General features: G+C 49.7%; 1 protein-coding gene across 7 annotated transcripts in view; it reads left to right on the top strand.

Annotated features, from left to right (window-relative positions):
* The window catches only part of LOC139415811 (MAP/microtubule affinity-regulating kinase 2b), a 111,900-nt gene that overhangs the window by 72,911 nt on the left and 12,375 nt on the right, over positions 1-26,614 (top strand). For 3 of the 7 annotated variants that reach the window (XM_071163922.1, XM_071163920.1, XM_071163919.1), the window contains exons 14-17: positions 111-196; positions 3,844-4,005; positions 10,634-10,752; positions 13,450-13,588. In XM_071163922.1, coding sequence (XP_071020023.1) covers positions 111-196; positions 3,844-4,005; positions 10,634-10,752; positions 13,450-13,588 — 506 coding nt within the window. Of the gene's footprint in view, positions 1-110; positions 197-3,843; positions 4,006-10,633; positions 10,753-13,449; positions 13,589-22,764; positions 22,792-26,614 lie in introns of all 7 variants that reach the window. The other 4 variants (XM_071163923.1, XM_071163926.1, XM_071163921.1 and 1 more) reach the window with 3 other exon arrangements.

Genomic DNA, 26,614 nt, shown 5'->3' with positions numbered 1-26,614 from the left:
CCCTCGATCTCTCTCTCTCTCCCCCCTCGATCTCTCTCTCTCTCCCCCCTCGATCTCTCTCTCTCCCCCCTCGATCTCTCTCTCTCTCCCCCCTCGATCTCTCTCTACAGAATAGCATATTGTCGGGTCGCAGCAGAAACTCTCCTCTCACTGAGAGAGCTTCGCTGGACCAGGGGGTACAGAACGGCAAGGACAGGTACACACACACACACACACACACACACACACAGACACAGAGAGAGCTTGGCTCTGGCTGCCATTCCTTGCCAGTTGGCCCAGGCCGGCATGCAGCTGTTCCCCAGGGATGGTCAGCCTTCCTGGGCGTGAAAATCATCCATCGCTGGACGAAGATTAGTAGACTAGGATTACTGGCTACACGACAGGCTGGTTGACACACGCAGAGATGGACACACACACAGACACACTCACACAGACACACACACGCCCTTCTCTTCCTCCCTTCACTTCTACCCGTATCTTTAAGAAGAAACACTGTCTCTCCCTGCCAGTACCCTGCTGTCTCTCCCTGCCGGTACCCTGCTGTCTCTCCCTGCCGGTACCCTACTGTCTCTCCCTGCCGGTACCCTACTGTCTCTCCCTGCCGGTACTCTACTGTCTCTCCCTGCCGGTACTCTACTGTCTCTCCCTGCCGGTACTCTACTGTCTCTCCCTGCCGGTACCCTACTGTCTCTTCCTGCCGGTACTCTACTGTCTCTCCCTGCCGGTACTCTACTCTACTGTCTCTCCCTGCCGGTACCCTACTGTCTCTCCCTGCCGGTACTCTACTCTACTGTCTCTCCCTGCCGGTACCCTACTGTCTCTCCCTGCCGGTACTCTACTGTCTCTCCCTGCCGGTACTCTACTGTCTCTCCATGCCGGTACCCTACTGTCTCTCCCTGCCGGTACTCTACTGTCTCTCCCTGCCGGTACCCTACTGTCTCTCCCTGCCGGTACCCTACTGTCTCTCCCTGCCGGTACCCTGCTGTCTCTCCCTGCCGGTACCCTACTGTCTCTCCCTGCCGGTACCCTGCTGTCTCTCCCTGCCGGTACCCTGCTGTCCCTCCCTGCCGGTACCCTGCTGTCCCTCCCTGCCGGTACCCTGCTGTCCCTCCCTGCCGGTACCCTACTGTCTCTCCCTGCCGGTACCCTACTGTCTCTCCCTGCCGGTACCCTACTGTCTCTCCCTGCCGGTACCCTACTGTCTCTCCCTGCCGGTACCCTACTGTCTCTCCCTGCCGGTACTCTACTGTCTCTCCCTGCCGGTACCCTACTGTCTCTCCCTGCCGGTACTCTACTGTCTCTCCCTGCCGGTACCCTGCTGTCCCTCCCTGCCGGGTACCCTGCTGTCTCTCCCTGCCGGTACCCTGCTGTCTCTCCCTGCCGGTACCCTACTGTCTCTCCCTGCCGGTACCCTACTGTCTCTCCCTGCCGGTACCCTACTGTCTCTCCCTGCCGGTACCCTACTGTCCCTCCCTGCCCGTACCCTACTGTCCCTCCCTGCCCGTACCCTACTGTCTCTCCCTGCCGGTACTCTGCTGTCTCTCTACCGTTCCGACTGTCAGTTCTCTTCTCTCGCTAAAACAGATGCACGCACACACACATAGACACATATACACACACACACACACACACACACACACTTCAACCTGCCATAGGCTGTATGTGTCCACTATGGATTAACCACGGTTGGAGTTTGAGTCAGTGAATTCTGCCCATTGGAATCATAAAAATCAAATCACATTATTTTGAATAGTTTACTTCATATTGACGTCGGTGTTATAAAATGAGCATCTTAAACAGACACGTTTTAAAATGATTCTTATAAAATGTTTTGATTGTAAATCTATGAATTGTATGTTTCACCTAATGTGGAAGTGCTCTCCGTCCTGGTTATCATGCTTCATCATTTAAATTACACCTTATTCCCTCTGTAGTACACTACTTATGACCAGGAGCACTAACCATCCATGGAGCACTAACCCTCCATGGAGCACTAACCCTCCATGGGGCACTAACCCTCCATGGGGCACTAACTCTCCATGGAGCACTAACCCTCCATGGAGCACTAACCCTCCATGGGGCACTAACCCTCCATGGAGCACTAACCCTCCATGGGGCACTAACCCTTCATGGAGCACTAACCCTTCATGGAGCACTAACCCTAACCCTCCATGGGGCACTAACCCTCCATGGGGCACTAACCCTCCATGGAGCACTAACCCTCCATGTAGCACTAACCCTCCATGGAGCACTAACCCTCCATGGAGCACTAACCCTTCATGGAGCACTAACCCTCCATGGAGCACTAACCCTCCATGGGGCACTAACCCTCCATGGAGCACTAACACTAACCCTCCATGGAGCACTAACCCTCCATGGAGCACTAACCCTCCATGGAGCACTAACACTAACCCTCCATGGAGCACTAACCCTAACCCTCCATGGAGCACTAACACTAACCCTCCATGGGGCACTAACCCTCCATGGGGCACTAACCCTCCATGGAGCACTAACCCTCCATGGAGCACTAACCCTCCGTGGAGCACTAACCCTAACCCTCCATGGAGCACTAACCCTCCATGGAGTACTAACCCTCCATGGAGCACTAACCCTCCATGGAGTACTAACCCTCCATGGAGCACTAACCCTCCATGGAGCACTAACCCTCCATGGAGCACTAACCCTCCATGGAGTACTAACCCTCCATGGAGCACTAACCCTAACCCTCCGTGTAGCACTAACCCTCCGTGGAGCACTAACCCTCCATGGAGCACTAACCCTAACCCTCAATGGAGCACTAACCCTCCATGGAGCACTAACCCTAACCCTCCATGGAGCACTAACCCTCCGTGGAGCACTAACCCTCCATGGAGCACTAACCCTAACCCTCCATGGAGCACTAACCCTCCGTGGAGCACTAACCCTCCATGGAGCACTAACCCTAACCCTCCATGGAGCACTAACCCTCCATGGAGCACTAACCCTCCATGGAGCACTAACCCTCCATGGAGCACTAACCCTAACCCTCCACGGAGCACTAACCCTTCATGGAGCACTAACCCTCCATGGCTCATGGTCTATAGTAGCGCACTATATAGGGAATAAGGTGTCATTAGACTTAAAGGGATTTAAGTGACTTTTTCGATGTTGATTTGATACGTGGGTGTGTCCCAAACGGCACCCGACCCGCTGTATAGTGGGCCCTGGTCTAAAGTAGTGCACTATATAGGGAATAGGGTGGCGTTTTGGACACATCCCATGTCATTAACCTAAATACAGTGTAGAGTTGTCCTCCCTTCCCCACTCCCCCCCTCCCTTCCCCACTCCCCCCCTCCCTGTCCCTCTCCCCTCCCTTTCTTCTCCCCCACTCCCCCCCCCTCCCTCCCTGTCTGTCTGTCTGTCTGTCTGTCTGTCTGTCCTCTTCTTTTGGCTATGTATGGCTGTTCTGTCACTATGTAATCAGCAGTCTGTTGCTTTGACCTCCATTAAACCTCCTCTCTTTCTCGTGTGTGTGTGTGTGTGTATGTGTGTGTGTGTGTGTGTTTAAGCTCTTGTCAACAACTCTACTTCTGCTCCCCTGTATTTGTTAGTCTATTTCTACTCTTACTCCTGTCCTCTCCCCTCCTCCCTCCCTTTCTCCTCTCTCTTCCTCGCTCTCCTCTCCTTCCCACCGCTCTCCCTCCCCTTCTCTCCCTCACCTTCTCTCCCTCCCCTATGCTAAAAGTGTTATGTTTTGCTGCTCCTAACCATGCTTATCCCATCCACGCCCTGCCCACCCTCACACACTCCTGTCATGCATGTGTGTGTGTGTGTGTCGGGCGGGCGCTCCCCTCCCCCTACCAGCCTGAACACCCCCGGGTCCCGAGCCTCCACCTCGTCTGCTGCTGCCATCCTCTCCTCTTCCTCCTCTTCCTCCCGTCCCCGCCAACACAAGTCCCTGTCCACCTCCAACCACCCCTGTCCGCCTCCCGGCCCTGACTTCCACGCACTGCACCACCGGCCCAGGCAAGTGGCCTCTAACCCCCTTACTACACTCTGCTAGACCCCCTCCCTGAAACCCCGGGTCTGGAGTTAGAGAGAGCAAGGGGGATGGAAAGAGAAATTGAGGATGGTTTTTCAGAAGCAGGAAGAGTGGAGAGACGGACAGAGGAGAGGAAAGAGAGGGAGGGACGGACAGAGGAGAGGGACGGACAGAGGAGAGGGGGGGACAGGAGGGGGGAGAGTGGGGAGGGACGGACGGAAGTGGGGAGGGACGGATGGAAGTAGGGAGGGACGGACGGACAGTGGGGAGGGACGGACAGTGGGGAGGGAGGGGGGGGCAGTGGAGAGGGGGGGGCAGGAGTGGGGACAGAGGAGAGGGAGGGAGGGACGGACAGAGGAAAGAGAGGGAGGGAGGGACGGACAGAGGAGAGGGGGGGACAGTGGAGAGGGAGGGAGGGACAGTGGAGAAGGAGGGAGGGACAGTGGAGAAGGAGGGGGGGACAGTGGGAAAGTGGGGAGGGACAGTGGAGAGAGAGGGAGGGACAGTGGGAAAGTGGGAAGGTGGGGAGGGACAGTGGAGAGCAGTGGGAAGGTGGGGAGGGAGGGACAGTGGAGAGAGAGGGAGGGACCGTGGGGAGGGAGGGACAGTGGAGAGAGAGGGAGGGACATTGGGAAGGTGGGGAGGGAGGGAGGGAAAGTGGGGAGGGAGGGAGGGACAGTGGAGAGAGAGGGAGGGACAGTGGGAAGGTGGGGAGGGAGGGACAGTGGAGAGCAGTGGGAAGGTGGGGAGGGAGGGACAGTGGCGAGAGAGGGAGGGACAGTGGGAAGGTGGGGAGGGAGGGAGGGACAGTGGGAAGGTGGGGAGGGAGGGACAGTGGAGAGCAGTGGGGAGGGAGGGAGGGACATTGGAGAGAGAGGGAGGGACAGTGGGAAGGTGGGGAGGGAGGGACAGTGGAGAGAGAGGGAGGGACAGTGGGAAGGTGGGGAGGGAGGGAGGGACAGTGGAGAGAGAGGGAGGGACAGTGGGAAGGTGGGGAGGGAGGGACAGTGGAGAGAGAGGGAGGGACAGTGGGGAGGGAGGGAGGGACAGTGGGGAGGGAGGGAGGGACAGTGGAGAGAGAGGGAGGGACAGTGGGAAGGTGGGGAGGGAGGGACAGTGGAGAGAGAGGGAGGGACAGTGGGAAGGTGGGGAGGGAGGGAGGGACAGTGGAGAGAGAGGGAGGGACAGTGGGAAGGTGGGGAGGGAGGGACAGTGGAGAGAGAGGGTGGGACAGTGGGAAGGTGGGGAGGGAGGGAGGGAGGGACAGTGGAGAGAGAGGGAGGGACAGTGGGAAGGTGGGGAGGGAGGGACAGTGGAGAGAGAGGGAGGGACAGTGGGAAGGTGGGGAGGGAGGGAGGGAGGGACAGTGGAGAGAGAGGGTGGGACAGTGGGAAATGTATAAACCCTTGGTGTGCTCTTTCTCAATTTGTCTTTTGGTGATTCCTCGCCTCCTCAACCATATTGGAGAAGGTCCCCACCCCTTCTGACCTTCTTCTCCATTGGGTTTTCAGAAGAAGACGAGGAGATAGGATGCAAGCAATTGAGACAATATGATTGAGAGAGAGCCTGAGAGAGTGAAGGGAGGGAGTTTTCTGACTGAATGATCCATGCTTCCATGTTGTAATATCTGTCCTCTCACCCAACGCCGGATTGACCCAGGTGTACCGTAGCATTTATCTTATTTGACATTTTGAAGAATGAAATCTCGTTTTCAAGTGTCCAAATACAGTGCCTTGCGAAAGTATTCGGCCCCCTTGAACTTTGCGACCTTTTGCCACATTTCAGGCTTCAAACATAAAGATATAAAACTGTATTTTTTTGTGAAGAATCAACAACAAGTGGGACACAATCACGAAGTGGAACAACATTTATTGGATATTTCAAACTTTTTTAACAAATCAAAAACTGAAAAATTGGGCGTGCAAAATTATTCAGCCCCTTTACTTTCAGTACAGCAAACTCTCTCCAGAAGTTCAGTGAGGATCTCTGAATGATCCAATTTTGACCTAAATGACTAATGATGATAAATACAATCCACCTGTGTGTAATCAAGTCTCCGTATAAATGCACCTGCACTGTGATAGTCTCAGAGGTCCGATAAAAGCGCAGAGAGCATCATGAAGAACAAGGAACACACCAGGCAGGTCCGAGATACTGTTGTGAAGAAGTTTAAAGCCGGATTTGGATACAAAAAGATTTCCCAAGCTTTAAACATCCCAAGGAGCACTGTGCAAGCGATAATATTGAAATGGAAGGAGTATCAGACCACTGCAAATCTACCAAGACCTGGCCGTCCCTCTAAACTTTCAGCTCATACAAGGAGAAGACTGATCAGAGATGCAGCCAAGAGGCCCATGATCACTCTGGATGAACTTCAGAGATCTACAGCTGAGGTGGGAGACTCTGTCCATAGGACAACAATCAGTCGTATATTGCACAAATCTGGCCTTTATGGAAGAGTGGCAAGAAGAAAGCCATTTCTTAAAGATATCCATAAAAAGTGTTGTTTAAAGTTTGCCACAAGCCACCTGGGAGACACACCAAACATGTGGAAGAAGGTGCTCTGGTCAGATGAAACCAAAATTGAACTTTTTGGCAACAATGCAAAACGTTATGTTTGGCGTAAAAGCAACACAGCTCATCACCCTGAACACACCATCCCCACTGTCAAACATGGTGGTGGCAGCATCATGGTTTGGGCCTGATTTTCTTCAGCAGGGACAGGGAAGATGGTTAAAATTGATGGGAAGATGGATGGAGCCAAATACAGGACCATTCTGGAAGAAAACCTGATGGAGTCTGCAAAAGACCTGAGACTGGGACGCAGATTTGTCTTCCAACAAGACAATGATCCAAAACATAAAGCAAAATCTATAATGGAATGGTTCAAAAATAAACATATCCAGGTGTTAGAATGGCCAAGTCAAAGTCCAGACCTGAATCCAATCGAGAATCTGTGGAAAGAACTGAAAACTGCTGTTCACAAATGCTCTCCATCCAACCTCACTGAGCTCGAGCTGTTTTGCAAGGAGGAATGGGAAAAAAATGTCAGTCTCTCGATGTGCAAAACTGATAGAGACATACCCCAAGCGACTTACAGCTGTAATCGCAGCAAAAGGTGGCGCTACAAAGTATTAAGGGGGATGAATAATTTTGCACGCCCAATTTTTCAGTTTTTGATTTGTTAAAAAAGTTTGAAATATCCAATAAATGTCGTTCCACTTCATGATTGTGTCCCACTTGTTGTTGATTCTTCACAAAAAATACAGTGTTATATCTTTATGTTTGAAGCCTGAAATGTGGCAAAAGGTCGCAAAGTTCAAGGGGGCCGAATACTTTCGCAAGGCACTGTATATATTTGAACCTCTGCTACAACTACTAATACAACTAAGTACCGAAATAATATATACATATTTACTAATATCTTAACATGGTGATGTTTCTATTAGCTTACAGTATGTTCTGAACATTTGAAAAACGTATTTCTTAAATTCACTGTGTGATTTGTTTTTGAATGCCCTTATTCCAGTCAGTTGGGTCTTTTGTATCTGAAAGTAATTTGTAATTGCTGCTGTGTGGCTGAAAGGAGTAGCGTGAGTCTTGTAAAGTTAGGTGTTCCTTAATTAATATATACAGGGACATTTTAAAGTTGATACATTTAGAAATAAATTGGTACCAATGCGGTTGTCTTCTTTTGGGGAGCGACAGTCCATTTAGTGATTCAGACAATGTCTTATAATGGCATCCAAGAATGGATTTGCAAATTATTGACAGAGGTTTGAAGTAGGGTTGTAAGTAAGTTTAAACGAAATTGGGATGCTTAACGTTAAGAAAAATCCCTAATGGAAACTTTTTTGTTGTTGTTCTTTTTGTTGTTGTTGTTGTTCTTTTTGTTGTTGTTGTTGTTGTTGTTCTTTTTGTTGTTGTTGTTGTTGTTGTTGTTCTTTTTGTTGTTGTTGTTGTTGTTCTTTTTGTTGTTGTTGTTGTTGTTGTTGTTGTTCTTTTTGTTGTTGTTGTTGTTGTTCTTTTTGTTGTTGTTGTTGTTCTTTTTGTTGTTGTTGTTGTTGTTGTTGTTGTTGTTGTTGTTGTTCTTTTTGTTGTTGTTGTTGTTGTTCTTTTTGTTGTTGTTGTTGTTGTTGTGTTCTCGAAGTACAGCAACTAATCAGTCTCATCCATTCCAAAAATACTGAATCTTAGGAGTCGATTCCTAGCAGAGGATTTGTTTTCTTTCTTCTAAATGTCTTGGTAAAGACATTTACATACTTATTGTTTTAGGAGAGAGTGGTCTGCGCGCAGGCAGCTCCAGATTATTTGATTGACAGTTCTGGTCACCTAGTGATAGTCATGGCTAGAAGGGATCTCGCTTTTGTCAACCTACTGCGGAAGTTCCCCTAGCCTGCTACGAAAATGCAAAATCTGAATTTTATTTGGAAAAATGTGCATCCTTTCGAGCCGTAATGCCTAGAGGTGGACGTTAGTCCCACTTCAGAAGCACCATTCATATAGATGCCAAGTAAAGGACCCGTTCAGTGGCGCTTCAAAACTGTCAACGGAAAAGGTTTTTGTGTCTTGTTGGCATTTTAAAAAGCCGTAGTGTCCCCTTAGACAAACAAACTTCATTATCCGACTATATTACCGTGGTAGATATAACTTCATTATCAGACCGTGGCGGTAGGCCTGTATGACTGTGGTAGATATAACTTCATTATCCGACCGTGGCGGTAGGCCTGTATGACTGTGGTAGATATAACTTCATTATCCGACCGTGGCGGTAGGCCTGTGTGACTGTGGTAGATATAACTTCATTATCAGACCGTGGCGGTAGGCCTGTATGACTGTGGTAGATATAACTTCATTATCCGACCGTGGCGGTAGGCCTGTGTGACTGTGGTAGATATAACTTCATTATCAGACCGTGGCGGTAGGCCTGTATGACTGTGGTAGATATAACTTCATTATCCGACCGTGGCGGTAGGCCTGTATGACTGTGGTAGATATAACTTCATTATCAGACCGTGGCGGTAGGCCTGTATGACTGTGGTAGATATAACTTCATTATCCGACCGTGGCGGTAGGCCTGTGTGACTGTGGTAGATATAACTTCATTATCCGACCGTGGCGGTAGGCCTGTATGACTGTGGTAGATATAACTTCATTATCAGACCATGGCGGTAGGCCTGTATGACTGTGGTAGATATAACTTCATTATTAGACTGTGGCGGTAGGCCTGTGTGACTGTGGTAGATATAACTTCATTATCAGACCGTGGCGGTAGGCCTGTGTGACTGTGGTAGATATAACTTCATTATCCGACCTTGGCGGTAGAAAACGTCTACCTACAGAAACGTCACTTTTTTTGCACTGGGCTTTAACACAGTAAATTTTTCTTTCTCATTTCAAAACGTGTAGAATTGCAGGAACTACACCACCGCCAGCAGCCTGTACTGTTCTCACCAGGCAGGATGGGTCATGCTTCTTATGTCAAATCCTTACTGCCATCAGCTTGACGCAACAGGAACCGGGATTCATCGGTTCATCGGGGTGTACCTAATAAACTGTCCCTTACCCATCTGTTGTTTTAATATTCTCTAGGTGTTTCCAGGTCTCCCTCGATACCGATAGGCCACTGCTGGAGTTACACATATTTCATATATACCAACTACCACAGTAGGAAATATATAACACATTTGGGATGTAGACTTGTGTTGTCCATAATACACTACACAGTGTGTGTCTGTGTGCAGTGCAGTTATGTCCGGTTGTTTCCTGGAGACCCCTTAGCAACGCAGGGTACAGAACGCACAAAACAGAAGTGTGTGTGTGTGTGTGTGTGTGTGTGTGTGTGTGTGTGTGTGTGTGTGTGTGTGTGTGTGTGTGTGTGTGTGTGTGTGTGTGTGTGTGTGTGTGTGAGTGTGTGTGAGTGTGTGTGTGTGTGTGTGTGTGTGTGTGTGTGTGAGTGTGTGTGAGTGTGTGTGAGAGTGTGTGTGAGAGTGTGAGTGATACACCAGTGTCCAGAGAGGGTTTAGCTATAGGTCTGCAGAGGCCAGCTGTACACAGGACTCACAGAGAGACAGACAAATGGACAGAGCATTGGGTTAACTGGTCTAGGAGCAGTGGGTTAACTGGTCTAGGAGCAGTGGGTTAACTGGTCTAGGAGCAGTGGGTTAACTGGTCTAGGAACAGTGGGTAAACTGGTCTAGGAACAGTGGGTTAACTGGTCTAGGAACAGTGGGTTAACTGGTCTAGGAGCAGTGGGTTAACTGGTCTAGGAGCAATGGATTAACTGGTCTAGGAGCAGTGGGTTAACTGGTCTAGGAACAGTGGATTAACTGGTCTAGGAGCAGTGGATTAACTGGTCTAGGAACAGTGGGTTAACTGCCTTGTTCAGGGACAGAACGACAGATCGGGGATTCGATTCATGGAACCTTTCGGTTACTGGCACAACGCTCTAACCACAAGGCTACCTGCTGCCCCATTATTCTACATTCTATTATGTAGCCATGGTTGTGTGTGTGTGTGTCTGCGATCCAAATGTTTATATACAAGTCCACTACTCTAATCCACCCCTCCATCTCCTCCTCTCCGTCTTCACCTCTCTCCGTCTCCTAACAGCACTCCCCACCAGAGACCACCTGGCGCGTCCCCCTCAGCCCACAACATCAGCAGCTCCGCGGTGACGGACCGGACCAACTTCTCCCGGGGGGTGGCCATCCGCAGCACCTTCCACGCAGGTAATATTACATGTTATTATACTTCCCCACACGCTGTTCCAGCTCCGCGGCGATCAGGTTGAAGCTACTGAAGCACACCTCTGGTTCTCTGGTTCTCTGTGGTTCTCTGGTATTCTGGTACTCTCTGGTACTCTGGTTCTCTGGTACTCTGGTTCTCTGGTACTCTGGTACACTGTGGTTCTCTGGTACTCTGTGGTACTCTGGTACTCTGTGGTTCTCTCTGGTTCTCTGGTACTCTGTGGTACTCTCTGGTTCTCTGGTACTCTGTGGTTCTCTGGTACTCTGGTACTGTGTGGTTCTCTGGTACTGTGTGCTTCTCTGGTACTCTGGTACTCTGTGGTTCTCTGGTTCTCTGGTACTCTGGTACTCTGTGGTTCTCTGGTACTCTGGTACTCTGTGGTTCTCTGGTACTCTGTGGTTCTCTGGTTCTCTGGTACTCTGTGGTTCTCTTGTACTGTGTGGTTCTCTGTGGTTCTCTGGTTCTCTGGTACTCTGTGGTTCTCTGGTACTCTGTGGTACTCTGGTACTCTGTGGTTCTCTGGTACTCTGGTACTCTGTGGTTCTCTGGTACTCTGGTTCTCTGGTACTCTGTGGTTCTCTGGTACTCTGGTACTCTGTGGTTCTCTGGTACTCTGGTACTCTGTGGTTCTCTGGTACTCTGTGGTTCTCTTGTACTGTGTGGTTCTCTGGTTCTCTGTGGTTCTCTGGTACTCTGTGGTTCTCTTGTACTCTGTGGTTCTCTGGTACTCTGTGGTTCTCTGGTTCTCTGTGGTTCTCTGGTACTCTGGTACTCTGTGGTTCTCTTGTACTCTGTGGTTCTCTGGTACTCTGTGGTTCTCTTGTACTGTGTGGTTCTCTGGTTCTCTGTGGTTCTCTTGTACTCTGTGGTTCTCTGGTACTCTGTGGTTCTCTGGTTCTCTGGTTCTTTGGTACTCTGTGGTTCTCTTGTACTCTGTGGTTCTCTGGTACTCTGTGGTTCTCTGGTACTCTGTGGTTCCCTGGTACTCTGTGGTTCTCTGGTACTCTGGTACTCTGTGGTTCTCTTGTACTGTGTGGTTCTCTGGTACTCTGCTTCTCTGGTACTCTGTGGTTCTCTGGTACTCTGGTACTCTGTGGTTCTCTGGTACTCTGGTACTCTGTGGTTCTCTGGTACTCTGTGGTTCTCTGGTACTCTGTGGTTCTCTGGTACTCTGTGGTTCTCTGGTACTGTGTGGTTCTCTGGTTCTCTGTGGTTCTCTGGTTCTCTGTGGTTCTCTGGTTCTCTGTGGTTCTCTTGTACTGTGTGGTTCTCTGGTTCTCTGTGGTTCTCTGGTACTCTGTGGTTCTCTGGTACTCTTTGGTTCTCTGGTACTCTGGTTCTCTGTGGTTCTCTGGTTCTCTGGTACTCTGTGGTTCTCTGGTTCTTTGTGGTTCTCTGGTAGTCTGTGGTTCTCTGGTACTCTGGTTCTCTGTTACTCTGTGCTTCTCTGGTTCTCTGTTACGCTGTGCTTCTCTGGTTCTCTGGTACTCTGTGCTTCTCTGGTACTCTGTGCTTCTCTGGTACTCTGTGGTTCTCTGTGGTACTCTGGTACTCTGTGGTTCTCAGGTACTCTGTGGTTCTCTGGTACTCTCTCTGGTACTCTGTGCTTCTCTGATACTCTCTCTGGTACTCTGTGCTTCTCTGGTACTCTGTGGTTCTCTCTGGTACTCTGTGGTTCTCTCTGGTACTCTCTGGTACTCTGTGGTTCTCTGGTACTCTCTGGTTCTCAATGGTTCTCTGTGCTTCTCTGGTTCTCTGTGCTTCTCTGGTTCTTTGTGGTTCTCTGGTTCTTTGTGGTACTCTGTGGTTCTCTGGTACTCTGTGGTTCTCTGGTACTCTGTGGTTCTCTGTGCCTCTCTGGTACTCTGTGCCTCTCTGGTTCTCTGTGGTACTCTGTGCTTCTCTGGTACTCTGTGGTTCTCTCTGGTTCTCTGTGCTTCTCTGGTTCTCTGGTTCTCTGGTACTCTGTGGTTCTCTGTGGTTCTCTGGTACTCTGTGGTTCTCTGGTACTCTGTAGTTTTCTGGTATTCTGGTTCTCTGGTTCTCTGTGGTTCTCTGTCAGTGTCGTCTTGCATCACACTCATCTGCTGTGCTGCTGGTGGCGCTGTCAGTTTAAATGTTTCTATCTCTAACTGGGACGGTCAGCAGAGAGGGGCCTCTAACTGGGACGGTCATCTAACTGGGACGGTCAGCAGAGAGGGGCCTCTAACTGGGACGGTCAGCAGAGAGGTGCCTCTAACTGGGACGGTCAGCAGAGAGGGGCCTCTAACTGGGACGGTCATCTAACTGGGATGGTCAGCAGAGAGGGGCCTCTAACTGGGACGGTCAGCAGAGAGGTGCCTCTAACTGGGACGGTCATCTAACTGGGACGGTCAGCAGAGACGGGCCTCTAACTGGGACGGTCAGCAGAGAGGGGCCTCTAACTGGGACGGTCATCTAACTGGGACGGTCAGCAGAGAGGGGCCTCTAACTGGGACGGTCATCTAACTGGGACGGTCAGCAGAGACGGGCCTCTAACTGGGACGGTCAGCAGAGAGGGGCCTCTAACTGGGACGGTCAGCAGAGAGGGGCCTCTAACTGGGACGGTCAGCAGAGAGGTGCCAGAGACCAGCAGGGTTCTCCTTACTGCGGGGCTCCCCCTCCCTCAGCCACTTTTCTAACTTCCCTCCCTCTCACAGGACAGCAGAGAGGTGCCAGAGACCAGCAGGGTTCTCCGGGGGCGCCAGTCTCCCCCTCCCTCAGCCACGGCAACAGCCAGACCAGAAGACCTGGGGCCACCGGTATCTTCTCCAAGTTCACCTCCAAATTCGTACGCAGGTGAGACAAGGTGGAGGAGGGAGGTGGAGCGGAGGACAAGGTTGAGATGAAATGGAGAAAATGGGGTTGGTGAGTGAGAGAGGAGTGGAGAGAAGGGGAGGGAGGTAGTCTGGGGTTAGGTGGGTAAAGATAATGGAGGGTTTTGACTGACTGACCAGACTGACTGACCTGACTGACCTGACTGACTGACTGACCAGACTGACCAGACTGACCAGACTGACAGACCTGACTGACCTGACTGACCAGACTGACTGACCTGACTGACCAGACTGACTGACCTGACTGACCAGACTGACTGACCTGACTGACCAGACTGACTGACCTGACTGACCAGACTGACTGACCAGACTGACTGACTGACCTGACTGATCAGACTGACTGACCTGACTGATCAGACTGATCAGACTGACCTGACTGACGGACAGACTGACTAACCAGACTGACTAACCAGACAGACTGACCAGACAGACTGACTGACTGGACTGACTGGACTGACTGACTGACTGATTGACTGACTGACTGACTGACTGGACAGACTGATTGACTGACTGGACACATGGCATACACACAGATAGGTGGTTATCATCAGGTCTTTAATTCTGAATGACATCACCTCTCCTGTCCTCCACCTACCCTGTGAGTCCCTCTCCTGTCCTCTACCTACCCAGTGAGTCCCTCTCCTGTCCTCTACCTACCCAGTGAGTCCCTCTCCTGTCCTCTACCTACCCTGTGAGTCTCTCTTGTCTTCTACCTACCCAGTGAGTCCCTCTCCTGTCCTCTACCTACCCAGTGAGTCCCTCTCCTGTCCTCTACCTACCCAGTGAGTCCCTCTCCTGTCCTCTACCTACCCTGTGAGTCTCTCTTGTCTTCTACCTACCCAGTGAGTCCCTCTCCTGTCCTCTACCTACCCAGTGAGTCCCTCTCCTGTCCTCTACCTACCCAGTGAGTCCCTCTCCTGTCCTCTACCTACCCAGTGAGTGTCTCTCTCCTGTCCTCTACCTACCCAGTGAGTGTCTCTCTCCTGTCCTCTACCTACCCAGTGAGTCCCTCTCCTGTCCTCTACCTACCCTGTCTCTCTCCTGTCCTCTACCTACCCAGTGAGTGTCTCTCTCCTGTCCTCTACCTACCCAGTGAGTCCCTCTCCTGTCCTCTACCTACCCTGTCTCTCTCCTGTCCTCTACATACCCAGTGAGTGTCTCTCTCCTGTCCTCTACCTACCCAGTGAGTCCCTCTCCTGTCCTCTACCTACCCTGTCTCTCTCCTGTCCTCTACCTACCCAGTGAGTGTCTCTCTCCTGTCCTCTACCTACCCAGTGAGTGTCTCTCTCCTGTCCTCTACCTACCCAGTGAGTGTCTCTCTCCTGTCCTCTACCTACCCAGTGAGTGTCTCTCTCCTGTCCTCTACCTACCCAGTGAGTGTCTCTCTCCTGTCCTCTACCTACCCAGTCTCTCTCCTGTCTTCTACCTACCCTGTGAGTCTCTCCTGTCCTCTACCTACCCAGTGAGTCCCTCTCCTGTGTTCTACCTACCCTGTGAGTCTCTCCTGTCCTCTACCTACCCAGTGAGTCCCTCTCCTGTCCTCTACCTACCCAGTGAGTCCCTCTCCTGTCCTCTACCTACCCAGTGAGTCCCTCTCCTGTCCTCTACCTACCCTGTCTCTTTCCTGTCCTCTACCTACCCAGTGAGTCCCTCTCCTGTCTTCTACCTACCCAGTGAGTCCCTCTCCTGTCCTCTACCTACCCAGTGAGTCCCTCTCCTGTCCTCTACCTACCCAGTGAGTCCCTCTCCTGTCATCTACCTACCCAGTGAGTCCCTCTCCTGTCCTCTACCTACCCAGTGAGTCCCTCTCCTGTCCTCTACCTACCCTGTCCCTCTCCTGTCCTCTACCTACCCAGTGAGTCCCTCTCCTGTCCTCTACCTACCCTGTGAGTCCCTCTCCTGTCCTCTACCTACCCTGTGAGTCCCTCCTGTATGTATGTGGTTCCTGCCACACAACACACAGACACACTTGCTGTAAGATGTCTCCTCCTCCGTAGCGACAGTAGTCATGGTTACAGCAGAGGTATCACTTTACCACAACTATAAATACCACTGGTGAGGACACCTTGACACACACTGCACATACTCTATCTCTCTCTCTCTCTCTCTCTCTCGCTCTCTCTCTCTGTCTGTCTGTCTGTCTGTACGTCTGTACGTCTGTCTCTCTCTGTCTCTCTCACTCTGCCTCTCTCTCTCGCCCTGCCTCTCTCTCACTCACTCTGCCTCGCTCTCTCTCTACGTCTGTCTGTCTGTACGTCTGTCTCTCTCACTCTGCCTCTCTCTCTCGCCCTGCCTCTCTCTCTCGCCCTGCCTCTCTCTCACTCACTCTGCCTCGCTCTCTCTCGCTCTGCCTCGCTCTGCCTCTCTCTCTCATACACAGCTGTCTCACACAGCGCTCTCTTTCCCTCTCATATTTGCTCACCCAGACTTAGACCTGTTTCTTTCACACTTTATGATATTCTTTCTCTTTCTTTAACGCCTCTCTTGTAGACACACACAGACACAGACACACACAGACACAGACACACACACTCACAGACAGACACACGTTGAGATACAGCCTATATGAATTGTAGCTTCTTTTGAAGCACATGTTGAGCCCCAGAAACTCACACGCACCACTGTAAATACCTTGGTTTATCATAGAGGAAGAATACCTGTGTGGAACATTAGGCTTCTACATTATGCAAAGGCACGATTGACACGCGTTTACAGTGAAAATTGTACACTGTCTCTTTAAAAAACAAACCTCAGGTTTGTGATGATGTCATGCCAGAGATCTGTCATTCATTCATTGCTATGATCATTGGTCTCCTGAAGAAGTAACATTTATTTCTGTGCCCCCCCCCTTCCAAAATGTTTGGATATACTGTTGTTATAGTTACCAGCTAGCCAATGAGGTAACGTGACCGAACAAAGTCTAAATAAATGGTTACCGACGGCGACGTGCGTGTCGTTTTAGAACGGCCCACGACCGGGTCTACGAATATAACATCCGATCCGCAGATCAGATCTAGTGTTGGTCGGGGTAGTGTTGGTAATATGGGTCAGATCTAGTGTTGGTCGGGGGTAGTGTTGGTAATATGGGTCAGATCTATTGTTGGTCGGGGTAGTGTTGGTAATATGGGTCAGATCTAGTGTTGGTCGGGGTAGTGTTGGTAATATGGGTCAGATCTATTGTTGGTCAGGGTAGTGTTGGTCGGGGTAGTGTTGGTAATATGGGTCACATCTAGTGTTGGTGGGGGTAGTGTTGGTAATATGGGTCAGATCTAGTGTTGGTCGGGGTAGTGTTGGTAATATGGGTCACATCTATTGTTGGTCGGGGTAGTGTTGGTAATATGGGTCACATCTAGTGTTGGTCGGGGTAGTGTTGGTAATATGGGTCATATCTAGTGTTGGTCTGGGTAGTGTTGGTAATATGGGTCACATCTAGTGTTGGTCGGGGTAGTGTTGGTAATATGGGTCAGATCTAGTGTTGGTCGGGGTAGTGTTGGTAATATGGGTCAGATCTAGTGTTGGTCGGGGTAGTGTTGGTAATATGGGTCAGATCTAGTGTTGGTCGGGGGTAGTGTTGGTCGGGGGTAGTGTTGGTCGGGGGTAGTGTTGGTCGGGGTAGTGTTGGTAATATGGGTCACATCTAGTGTTGGTGGGGGTAGTGTTGGTAATATGGGTCACATCTAGTGTTGGTCGGGGTAGTGTTGGTAATATGGGTCAGATCTAGTGTTGGTCGGGGTAGTGTTGGTAATATGGGTCAGATCTAGTGTTGGTCGGGGGTAGTGTTGGTAATATGGGTCAGATCTAGTGTTGGTCGGGGGTAGTGTTGGTCGGGGGTAGTGTTGGTAATATGGGTCACATCTAGTGTTGGTCGGGGGTAGTGTTAGTAATATGGGTCAGATCTAGTGTTGGTCGGGGTAGTGTTGGTAATATGGGTCAGATCTATTGTTGGTCGGGGGTAGTGTTAGTAATATGGGTCAGATCTAGTGTTGGTCGGGGTAGTGTTGGTAATATGGGTCAGATCTATTGTTGGTCGGGGGTAGTGTTGGCCCGGGTTAGTGTTGGTCCAGGGTAGTGTTGGTCCAGGGTAGTGTTGGTCCAGGGTAGTGTTGGTCGGGGGTAGTGTTGGTCGGGGGTAGTGTTGGTCGGGGGTAGTGTTGGTCGGGGGTAGTGTTGGTCGGGGGGCGTGTTTCTCCGGGGGGCGTGTTTCTCCGGGGGGCGTGTTTCTCCGGGGGGCGTGTTTCTCCGGGGGCGTGTTTCTCCGGGGGGCGTGTTTCTCCGGGGGCGTGTTTCTCCGGGGGCGTGTTAGTCGTGGGCGCTCTGAAACTACAGCGAAGCCTTATCATTACAACAGTTATTATCTGGGCTAATTTTTTCCGTAGTTGCACAATGTTCCCAGAGTACAACTCAAGGTCGCACAGGAAAATATTTAGTTGCATTGGTTGCGCTCTGGAGCCCTGTGTGTTGGCTGAAAGGAGAAGCTCTGGAGCCCTGTGTGTTGGCTGAAAGGAGAAGCTCTGGAGCCCTGTGTGTTGGCTGAAAGGAGAAGCTCTGGAGCCCTGTGTGTTGGCTGAAAGGAGAAGCTCTGGAGCCCTGTGTGTTGGCTGAAAGGAGAAGCTCTGGAGCCCTGTGTGTTGGCTGAAAGGAGAAGCTCTGGAGCCCTGTGTGTTGGCTGAAAGGAGAAGCTCTGGAGCCCTGTGTGTTGGCTGAAAGGAGAAGCTCTGGAGCCCTGTGTGTTGGCTGAAAGGAGAAGCTCTGGAGCCCTGTGTGTTGGCTGAAAGGAGAAGCTCTGGAGTCCTGTGTGTTGGCTGAAAGGAGAAGCTCTGGAGCCCTGTGTGTTGGCTGAAAGGAGAAGCTCTGGAGCCCTGTGTGTTGGCTGAAAGGAGAAGCTCTGGAGCCCTGTGTGTTGGCTGAAAGGAGAAGCTCTGGAGCCCTGTGTGTTGGCTGAAAGGAGAAGCTCTGGAGCCCTGTGTGTTGGCTGAAAGGAGAAGCTCTGGAGCCCTGTGTGTTGGCTGAAAGGAGAAGCTCTGAAACCCTGTGTGTTGGCTGAAAGGAGAAGCTCTGAAACCCTGTGTGTTGGCGGAAAGGAGAAGCTCTGGAGCCCTGTGTGTTGGCTGAAAGGAGAAGCTCTGGAGCCCTGTGTGTTGGCTGAAAGGAGAAGCTCTGGAGCCCTGTGTGTTGGCTGAAAGGAGAAGCTCTGGAGCCCTGTGTGTTGGCTGAAAGGAGAAGCTCTGGAGCCCTGTGTGTTGGCTGAAAGGAGAAGCTCTGGAGCCCTGTGTGTTGGCTGAAAGGAGAAGCTCTGGAGCCCTGTGTGTTGGCTGAAAGGAGAAGCTCTGGAGCCCTGTGTGTTGGCTGAAAGGAGAAGCTCTGGAGCCCTGTGTGTTGGCTGAAAGGAGAAGCTCTGGAGCCCTGTGTGTTGGCTGAAAGGAGAAGCTCTGGAGCCCTGTGTGTTGGCTGAAAGGAGAAGCTCTGGAGCCCTGTGTGTTGGCTGAAAGGAGAAGCTCTGGAGCCCTGTGTGTTGGCTGAAAGGAGAAGCTCTGGAGCCCTGTGTGTTGGCTGAAAGGAGAAGCTCTGGAGCCCTGTGTGTTGGCTGAAAGGAGAAGCTCTGGAGCCCTGTGTGTTGGCTGAAAGGAGAAGCTCTGGAGCCCTGTGTGTTGGCTGAAAGGAGAAGCTCTGGAGCCCTGTGTGTTGGCTGAAAGGAGAAGCTCTGGAGCCCTGTGTGTTGGCTGAAAGGAGAAGCTCTGGAGCCCTGTGTGTTGGCTGAAAGGAGAAGCTCTGGAGCCCTGTGTGTTGGCTGAAAGGAGAAGCTCTGGAGCCCTGTGTGTTGGCTGAAAGGAGAAGCTCTGGAGCCCTGTGTGTTGGCTGAAAGGAGAAGCTCTGGAGCCCTGTGTGTTGGCTGAAAGGAGAAGCTCTGAAACCCTGTGTGTTGGCTGAAAGGAGAAGCTCTGAAACCCTGTGTGTTGGCGGAAAGGAGAAGCTCTGGAGCCCTGTGTGTTGGCTGAAAGGAGAAGCTCTGGAGCCCTGTGTGTTGGCTGAAAGGAGAAGCTCTGGAGCCCTGTGTGTTGGCTGAAAGGAGAAGCTCTGGAGCCCTGTGTGTTGGCTGAAAGGAGAAGCTCTGGAGCCCTGTGTGTTGGCTGAAAGGAGAAGCTCTGGAGCCCTGTGTGTTGGCTGAAAGGAGAAGCTCTGGAGCCCTGTGTGTTGGCTGAAAGGAGAAGCTCTGGAGCCCTGTGTGTTGGCTGAAAGGAGAAGCTCTGGAGCCCTGTGTGTTGGCTGAAAGGAGAAGCTCTGGAGCCCTGTGTGTTGGCTGAAAGGAGAAGCTCTGGAGCCCTGTGTGTTGGCTGAAAGGAGAAGCTCTGGAGCCCTGTGTGTTGGCTGAAAGGAGAAGCTCTGAAACCCTGTGTGTTGGCTGAAAGGAGAAGCTCTGAAACCCTGTGTGTTGGCTGAAAGGAGAAGCTCTGAAACCCTGTGTGTTGGCGGAAAGGAGAAGCTCTGAAACCCTGTGTGTTGGCTGAAAGGAGAAGCTCTGGAGCCCTGTGTGTTGGCTGAAAGGAGAAGCTCTGTAGCCCTGTGTGTTGGCTGAAAGGAGAAGCTCTGAAGCCCTGTGTGTTGGCTGAAAGGAGAAGCTCTGGAGCCCTGTGTGTTGGCTGAAAGGAGAAGCTCTGGAGCCCTGTGTGTTGGCTGAAAGGAGAAGCTCTGGAGCCCTGTGTGTTGGCTGAAAGGAGAAGCTCTGGAGCCCTGTGTGTTGGCTGAAAGGAGAAGCTCTGGAGCCCTGTGTGTTGGCTGAAAGGAGAAGCTCTGGAGCCCTGTGTGTTGGCTGAAAGGAGAAGCTCTGGAGCCCTGTGTGTTGGCTGAAAGGAGAAGCTCTGGAGCCCTGTGTGTTGGCTGAAAGGAGAAGCTCTGAAACCCTGTGTGTTGGCTGAAAGGAGAAGCTCTGGAGCCCTGTGTGTTGGCTGAAAGGAGAAGCTCTGAAACCCTGTGTGTTGGCTGAAAGGAGAAGCTCTGAAACCCTGTGTGTTGGCGGAAAGGAGAAGCTCTGAAACCCTGTGTGTTGGCTGAAAGGAGAAGCTCTGGAGCCCTGTGTGTTGGCTGAAAGGAGAAGCTCTGGAGCCCTGTGTGTTGGCTGAAAGGAGAAGCTCTGGAGCCCTGTGTGTTGGCTGAAAGGAGAAGCTCTGGAGCCCTGTGTGTTGGCTGAAAGGAGAAGCTCTGGAGCCCTGTGTGTTGGCTGAAAGGAGAAGCTCTGGAGCCCTGTGTGTTGGCTGAAAGGAGAAGATCTGGAGCCCTGTGTGTTGGCTGAAAGGAGAAGCTCTGGAGCCCTGTGTGTTGGCTGAAAGGAGAAGCTCTGGAGCCCTGTGTGTTGGCTGAAAGGAGAAGCTCTGGAGCCCTGTGTGTTGGCTGAAAGGAGAAGCTCTGGAGCCCTGTGTGTTGGCTGAAAGGAGAAGCTCTGAAACCCTGTGTGTTGGCTGAAAGGAGAAGCTCTGGAGCCCTGTGTGTTGGCTGAAAGGAGAAGCAGTGAAAAAAAGAGCTCTTGTTTCACTGTGTTTTTTTATTAAGGTATCAAATAACACACAGACCGTTTACCGGTGTATCACATGACCTGACCTCACCACCTGTCCTACAGCCAGGAAGGGCGTTTACCCTCCCAAAGTGTCTCATTTTAACATTCGAAACCACCTCACAAAGCCATATTTATTTGGTTCTGTCCTGGACCTCTCTCTTGTGTCTCAGAACATTCCATTTGACATTAAAGGGGTTTGTTTGTTTATTAAATTCCCGCCCCCCAACATCATGGGAGTACCTTTTTTTATATATATATATAGTTGTTTGGATGTTAATTTGGAAATTTTAATTTTAAAAGCCATTATAACAAAGTCTTTGTGTCCCAAATGGCTCCCTATTCCCTATATAACGTACTACTTTCAACCCAGAGTAGATTATAGTACACTACACTAGTACACTACACTAGTACACTACATAGGGGAAACGGTGCCAACCAATGACGTGCGTCAACCCTGGATTGCCGATGTTCTGTTCGTGGCCTATGAGAGGCATTGAAGAAGCATTCCCCCAATACGAATGTAATTCTAGATTATTTCAATAAAATGTTGCTAGGACAATATTACATGTGTTTTAAGTATGTATTTGTTGTCATGGGGACAGTAACATTAGTATAATGTTAATTAGTATTTTAGTATTTTTTTTGCAATTTTTTATTTTTATGTTCACATATAATTTAACAGTATGCATTAAGGTGTCTGTAATATAATATACTTGGCAAAAACAAATGTAGACGCTAAAAAAATAAATGCATTGTTATAGCTTCCAAAATATTTGTTACAATGGAGGGGGACCATGAAGATGGCTGTGTGGTGGCTTCAATGGAGACTGTTCAATGTTCTTGAACTCAGGAATCTGAATATCCCGCCTATGGAACGCCTCAGTGGCCAGGGAGCCCATGTCTTCATCGACGCTGCTGAACCCAGCCGTCTGATTGGCTTACACGGAAGGTGTAAGGTTTTTGTATTTTATGCACTGAGTACGGCGCCCCCTGTCTGTCATCCAGGGTTTTACACACATCATTGGTGCCATCCAGTCCCCCTGAAATCCTTTTCACTCGTCTGATAAACTCATTCAACTGTGATGCAGCATTTTATTGGTGTTGTCAAATAGTTGCGTTAAAAAATATATATTATTCAAAGTTTATTTTGATATTTTCAAGGGGGTTTTCTATGTAAAATAAATATATAAATAATGTAAATATCATATAACAGGATTTAGTTGGTTTTTGAATCCTGAATCCCACAGCTATAGTAACAGACTCAGTTAGACAGTTAAATACATTTTGTGTCCCAAATGGCACCCTATTCCCTATATAGTGCACTACTTTAGACCAGAGCTGGCACCCTATTCACTATATAGTGCACTACTTTAGACCAGGGCTGGCACCCTATTCCCTATATAGTGCACTACTTTAGACCAGGGCTCAGTAGTATACTATATAGGGAATAGGGTGCCATTTGGGATGCACACATTGTTCTCTGTTGATAAATCTACTCTTGTGAAACAACTTGTCAGTCAGCCAATGTACATATATATATTTATATATTTATATATTTATTTTATTTGTGTTCCTTTTTGTTTTTGTAGAAATCTCTCCTTCAGATTTCTGAGAAGGTAGGCAACTACATCACCCACTATAATAACCCCTTTTTTGGTCATCATTTGATATTTACAGATTATATATATATATATATATATATATATATATATATTATTTGCATCCCAAATGGCACCCTTTCCCCTATATAGACCAGAGCCCCTGGTCAGAAGTAGTGCATTATGTAAGGAATAATGTTTCATTTGGGAGGCAACCGAAATTCTCCCCCTCGTTTGGTGTTTCGTAACTCTTTTTGTTTTGATTTTCCCTGTGCCTTGACCTCTGACCTTTACCCTCTCGATTCTGTGGCTGGCCCCTTTTTTTGCCGTTGGTTTTGAGTGAAGTGGGTTTTTTGTTGTTGCTTTGGTTACTAACGTTACACCACCACCCCCCCCCCCCAGTATGGTTGGAAAATCGTATCTAAAATTGTCTGGTTTTCCAGAAATCCCGGTTGGAAGATTTCTAGAATCAGCAGGGTCAATCTCCAGTGAATCCTCAAACCTGGAATTGGGAAAAACAAGGAATTTTGGAAACCTTTTCTCACCTCATCCCTCTCATCATCCTCTCACCTCATCTCTCCATCATCCTCTCACATCATCCCTCCCTCCCTCCATCATCCTCTCACATCATCCCTCCCTCCCTCCATCATCCTCTCACCTCATCTCTCTATCCATCATCCTCTCAACTCATCTTCTCTACCTCATCCCTCTATCCATCATCCTCTCACCTCATCCCTCTCTGTGTGAGCTGACCCTTTGTGTCCGAGAGAGTGAGTGTGTAAATAGAGAGTAGGCGTTGGAGGAATAGAGGGAACACCTGGGATCAGGTTACACCTACCTCAAAATAGGAAGTGATGTCACTGGTTTGACAGGATATGATGTCATCTCTTCTGTTAGGGAGGTTGCTCAGCTAGCGCCGGGTGTTTTTAGGTACGGAGTGAATCTCAAAGAGCACCCTAGTACACAAGTACAGTACACAACAACTGATCAAACCCCTAAGGGTCATATGAGAGACAATCACCTAACCTGACCCTGTACACACTCGCCTTTAATTCACCTCATACCCTGGCCGGTACTGATCACTGACCAGTGATGGAAAAAGTACGCAATTGTCATACTTGCGTAAAAGTCAAGAAAGATACATTTTTTTAATGAAAAATCACCCAGTAAAATACTACTTCAGTAAAAGTATTTGGTTTTAAATATACCTAAGTATCAAAAGTAAAAAGTATAAATCATTTCAAATTCCTGATATTAAACAAACCAGACGGCACCATTTTAAATGTATTTACAGATAGCCAGGGGCACACTCCAACATGCAGACATTTACAAATGAAGCATGTGTGTGTTTAGTGAGTCCTCCAGATCAGAGGCAGTAGGGACGACCAGGGATGTTCTCTGTTTAGTGAGTCCTCCAGATCAGAGGCAGTAGGGACGACCAGGGATGTTCTCTGTTTAGTGAGTCCTCCAGATCAGAGGCAGTAGGGACGACCAGGGATGTTCTCTGTTTAGTGAGTCCTCCAGATCAGAGGCAGTAGGGATGACCAGGGATGTTCTCTGTTTAGTGAGTCCTCCAGATCAGAGGCAGTAGGGACGACCAGGGATGTTCTCTGTTTAGTGAGTCCTCCAGATCAGAGGCAGTAGGGACGACCAGGGATGTTCTCTGTTTAGTGAGTCCTCCAGATCAGAGGCAGTAGGGATGACCAGGGATGTTCTCTGTTTAGTGAGTCCTCCAGATCAGAGGCAGTAGGGACGACCAGGGATGTTCTCTGTTTAGTGAGTCCGCCAGATCAGAGGCAGTAGGGATGACCAGGGATGTTCTCTGTTTAGTGAGTCCTCCAGATCAGAGGCAGTAGGGACGACCAGGGATGTTCTCTGTTTAGTGAGTCCTCCAGATTAGAGGCAGTAGTGATGACCAGGGATGTTCTCTGTTTAGTGAGTCCTCCAGATCAGAGGCAGTAGGGATGACCAGGGATGTTCTCTGTTTAGTGAGTCCGCCAGATCAGAGGCAGTAGGGATGACCAGGGATGTTCTCTGTTTAGTGAGTCCGCCAGATCAGAGGCAGTAGGGATGACCAGGGATGTTCTCTGTTTAGTGAGTCCGCCAGATCAGAGGCAGTAGGGATGACCAGGGATGTTCTCTGTTTAGTGAGTCCGCCAGATCAGAGGCAGTAGGGATGACCAGGGATGTTCTCTGTTTAGTGAGTCCGCCAGATCAGAGGCAGTAGGGATGACCAGGGGTGTTATCTTGATACGCATGTGAATTTGACCATTTTCCTGTCCTGCTAATAAGTATTCAAAATGGAGTGAGTACTTTTGGATGTCAGGGAAAATATCTCTCTCTCACACACACACACACACACACACACTGTTGCAACAACACTTTCACAGAAGACACCTGGGTTTTTCCACGTTGGGTTATGATGTTTACGTTTAAATGTCAGTGTGATGACACTTCACACCACCAGGGGGTGTAATTTAGCAGGTTAGGCAGAGTGACTGCTCTCTCTGCTGGTGAAGATTAGGAACAGCAAACACATGTTTTATTGGAGCAGAGAGTAATGGGCCAGCATTATTATATAGATGTTATATTATATCTATATTATATCATTATGTCTATATTATGTCATACTTTTATTTATTTTATTTAACCAGGTAGGCCAGGTGAGAACAAGTTCTCATTTACAACTGCGACCTGGCCAAGATAAAGCAAAGCAGTGCGACACAAACAACAACACAGAGTTACACATGGAATAAACAAACGTACAGTCAATAACACAATAGAAAAGTCTATGTACAGTGTGTGCAAACGGCGTGAGGAGGTAAGGCAATAAATAGGCCATAGTGGTGAAATAATTACAATTTAGCAATTAAATACTGGAGTGGTAGATGTGCAAAAGATGAATGTGCAAGTAGAGATACTGGGGTACAAAGGAGCAAAAAATAAAAAACAATATGGGGATGAGGTATGGGCTATTTACAGATGGGCTATGTACAGGTGCAATGATCTGTGAGCTGCTCTGACAGCTGATGTTTAAAGTTAGTGAGGGAGATGTGAGTCTCCAGCTTCAGTGATTTTTGCAATTAGTTCCAGTCATTGGCAGCAGAGAACTGGAAGGAAAGGCGGCCAAAGGAGGAATAGGCTTTGGGGGTGACCAGTGAAATATACCTACTGGAGTGCGTGCTGCGGGTGGGTGTTGCTATGGTGACCAGTGAGCTGAGATAAGGCGGAGCTTTACCTAGCAAAGACTTATAGATGACCTGGAGCCAGTGGGGTTGGCGACGAATATGAAGCGAGGGCCAGCCAACGAGAGCATACAGGTCGCAGTGGTGGGTAGTATATGGGGCTTTGGTGACAAAACGGATGGCACTGTGATAAACTGCATCCAATTGGTTGAGTAGAGTGTTGGAGGCTATTTTGTAAATGACATCGCCGAAGTCGAGGATCGGTAGGATGGTCAGTTTTACGAGGGTATGTTTGGCAGCATGAGTGAAGGATGCTTTGTTGTGAAATAGGAAGCCAATTATAGATTTGATTTTGGATTGGAGATGCTTAATGTGAGTCTGGAAGGAGAGTTTACAGTCTAACCAGACACCTAGGTATTTGTGCTTGTCCACCTATTCAGAGCCGTCCAGAGTAGTGATGCTGGACGGGCAGGCAGGTGCGGGCAGCGATCGGTTGAAGAGCATGCATTTAGTTTTACTTGCATTTAAGAGCAGTTGGAGGCAACGGAAGGAGTGTTGTATGGCATTGAAGCTCGTCTGGAGGGTTGTTAACACAGTGTCCAAAGAAGGGCCAGAAGTATACAGAATGGTGTCGTCTGCGTAGAGGTGGATCAGAG

This window comes from Oncorhynchus clarkii, chromosome 9, assembly GCF_045791955.1.
Source record: "Oncorhynchus clarkii lewisi isolate Uvic-CL-2024 chromosome 9, UVic_Ocla_1.0, whole genome shotgun sequence".
Lineage (NCBI taxonomy): Eukaryota > Metazoa > Chordata > Actinopteri > Salmoniformes > Salmonidae > Oncorhynchus > Oncorhynchus clarkii.
The sequence above is the reverse complement of the archived record's forward strand: the minus strand, read 5'-3'. Positions and strand labels throughout refer to the sequence as shown.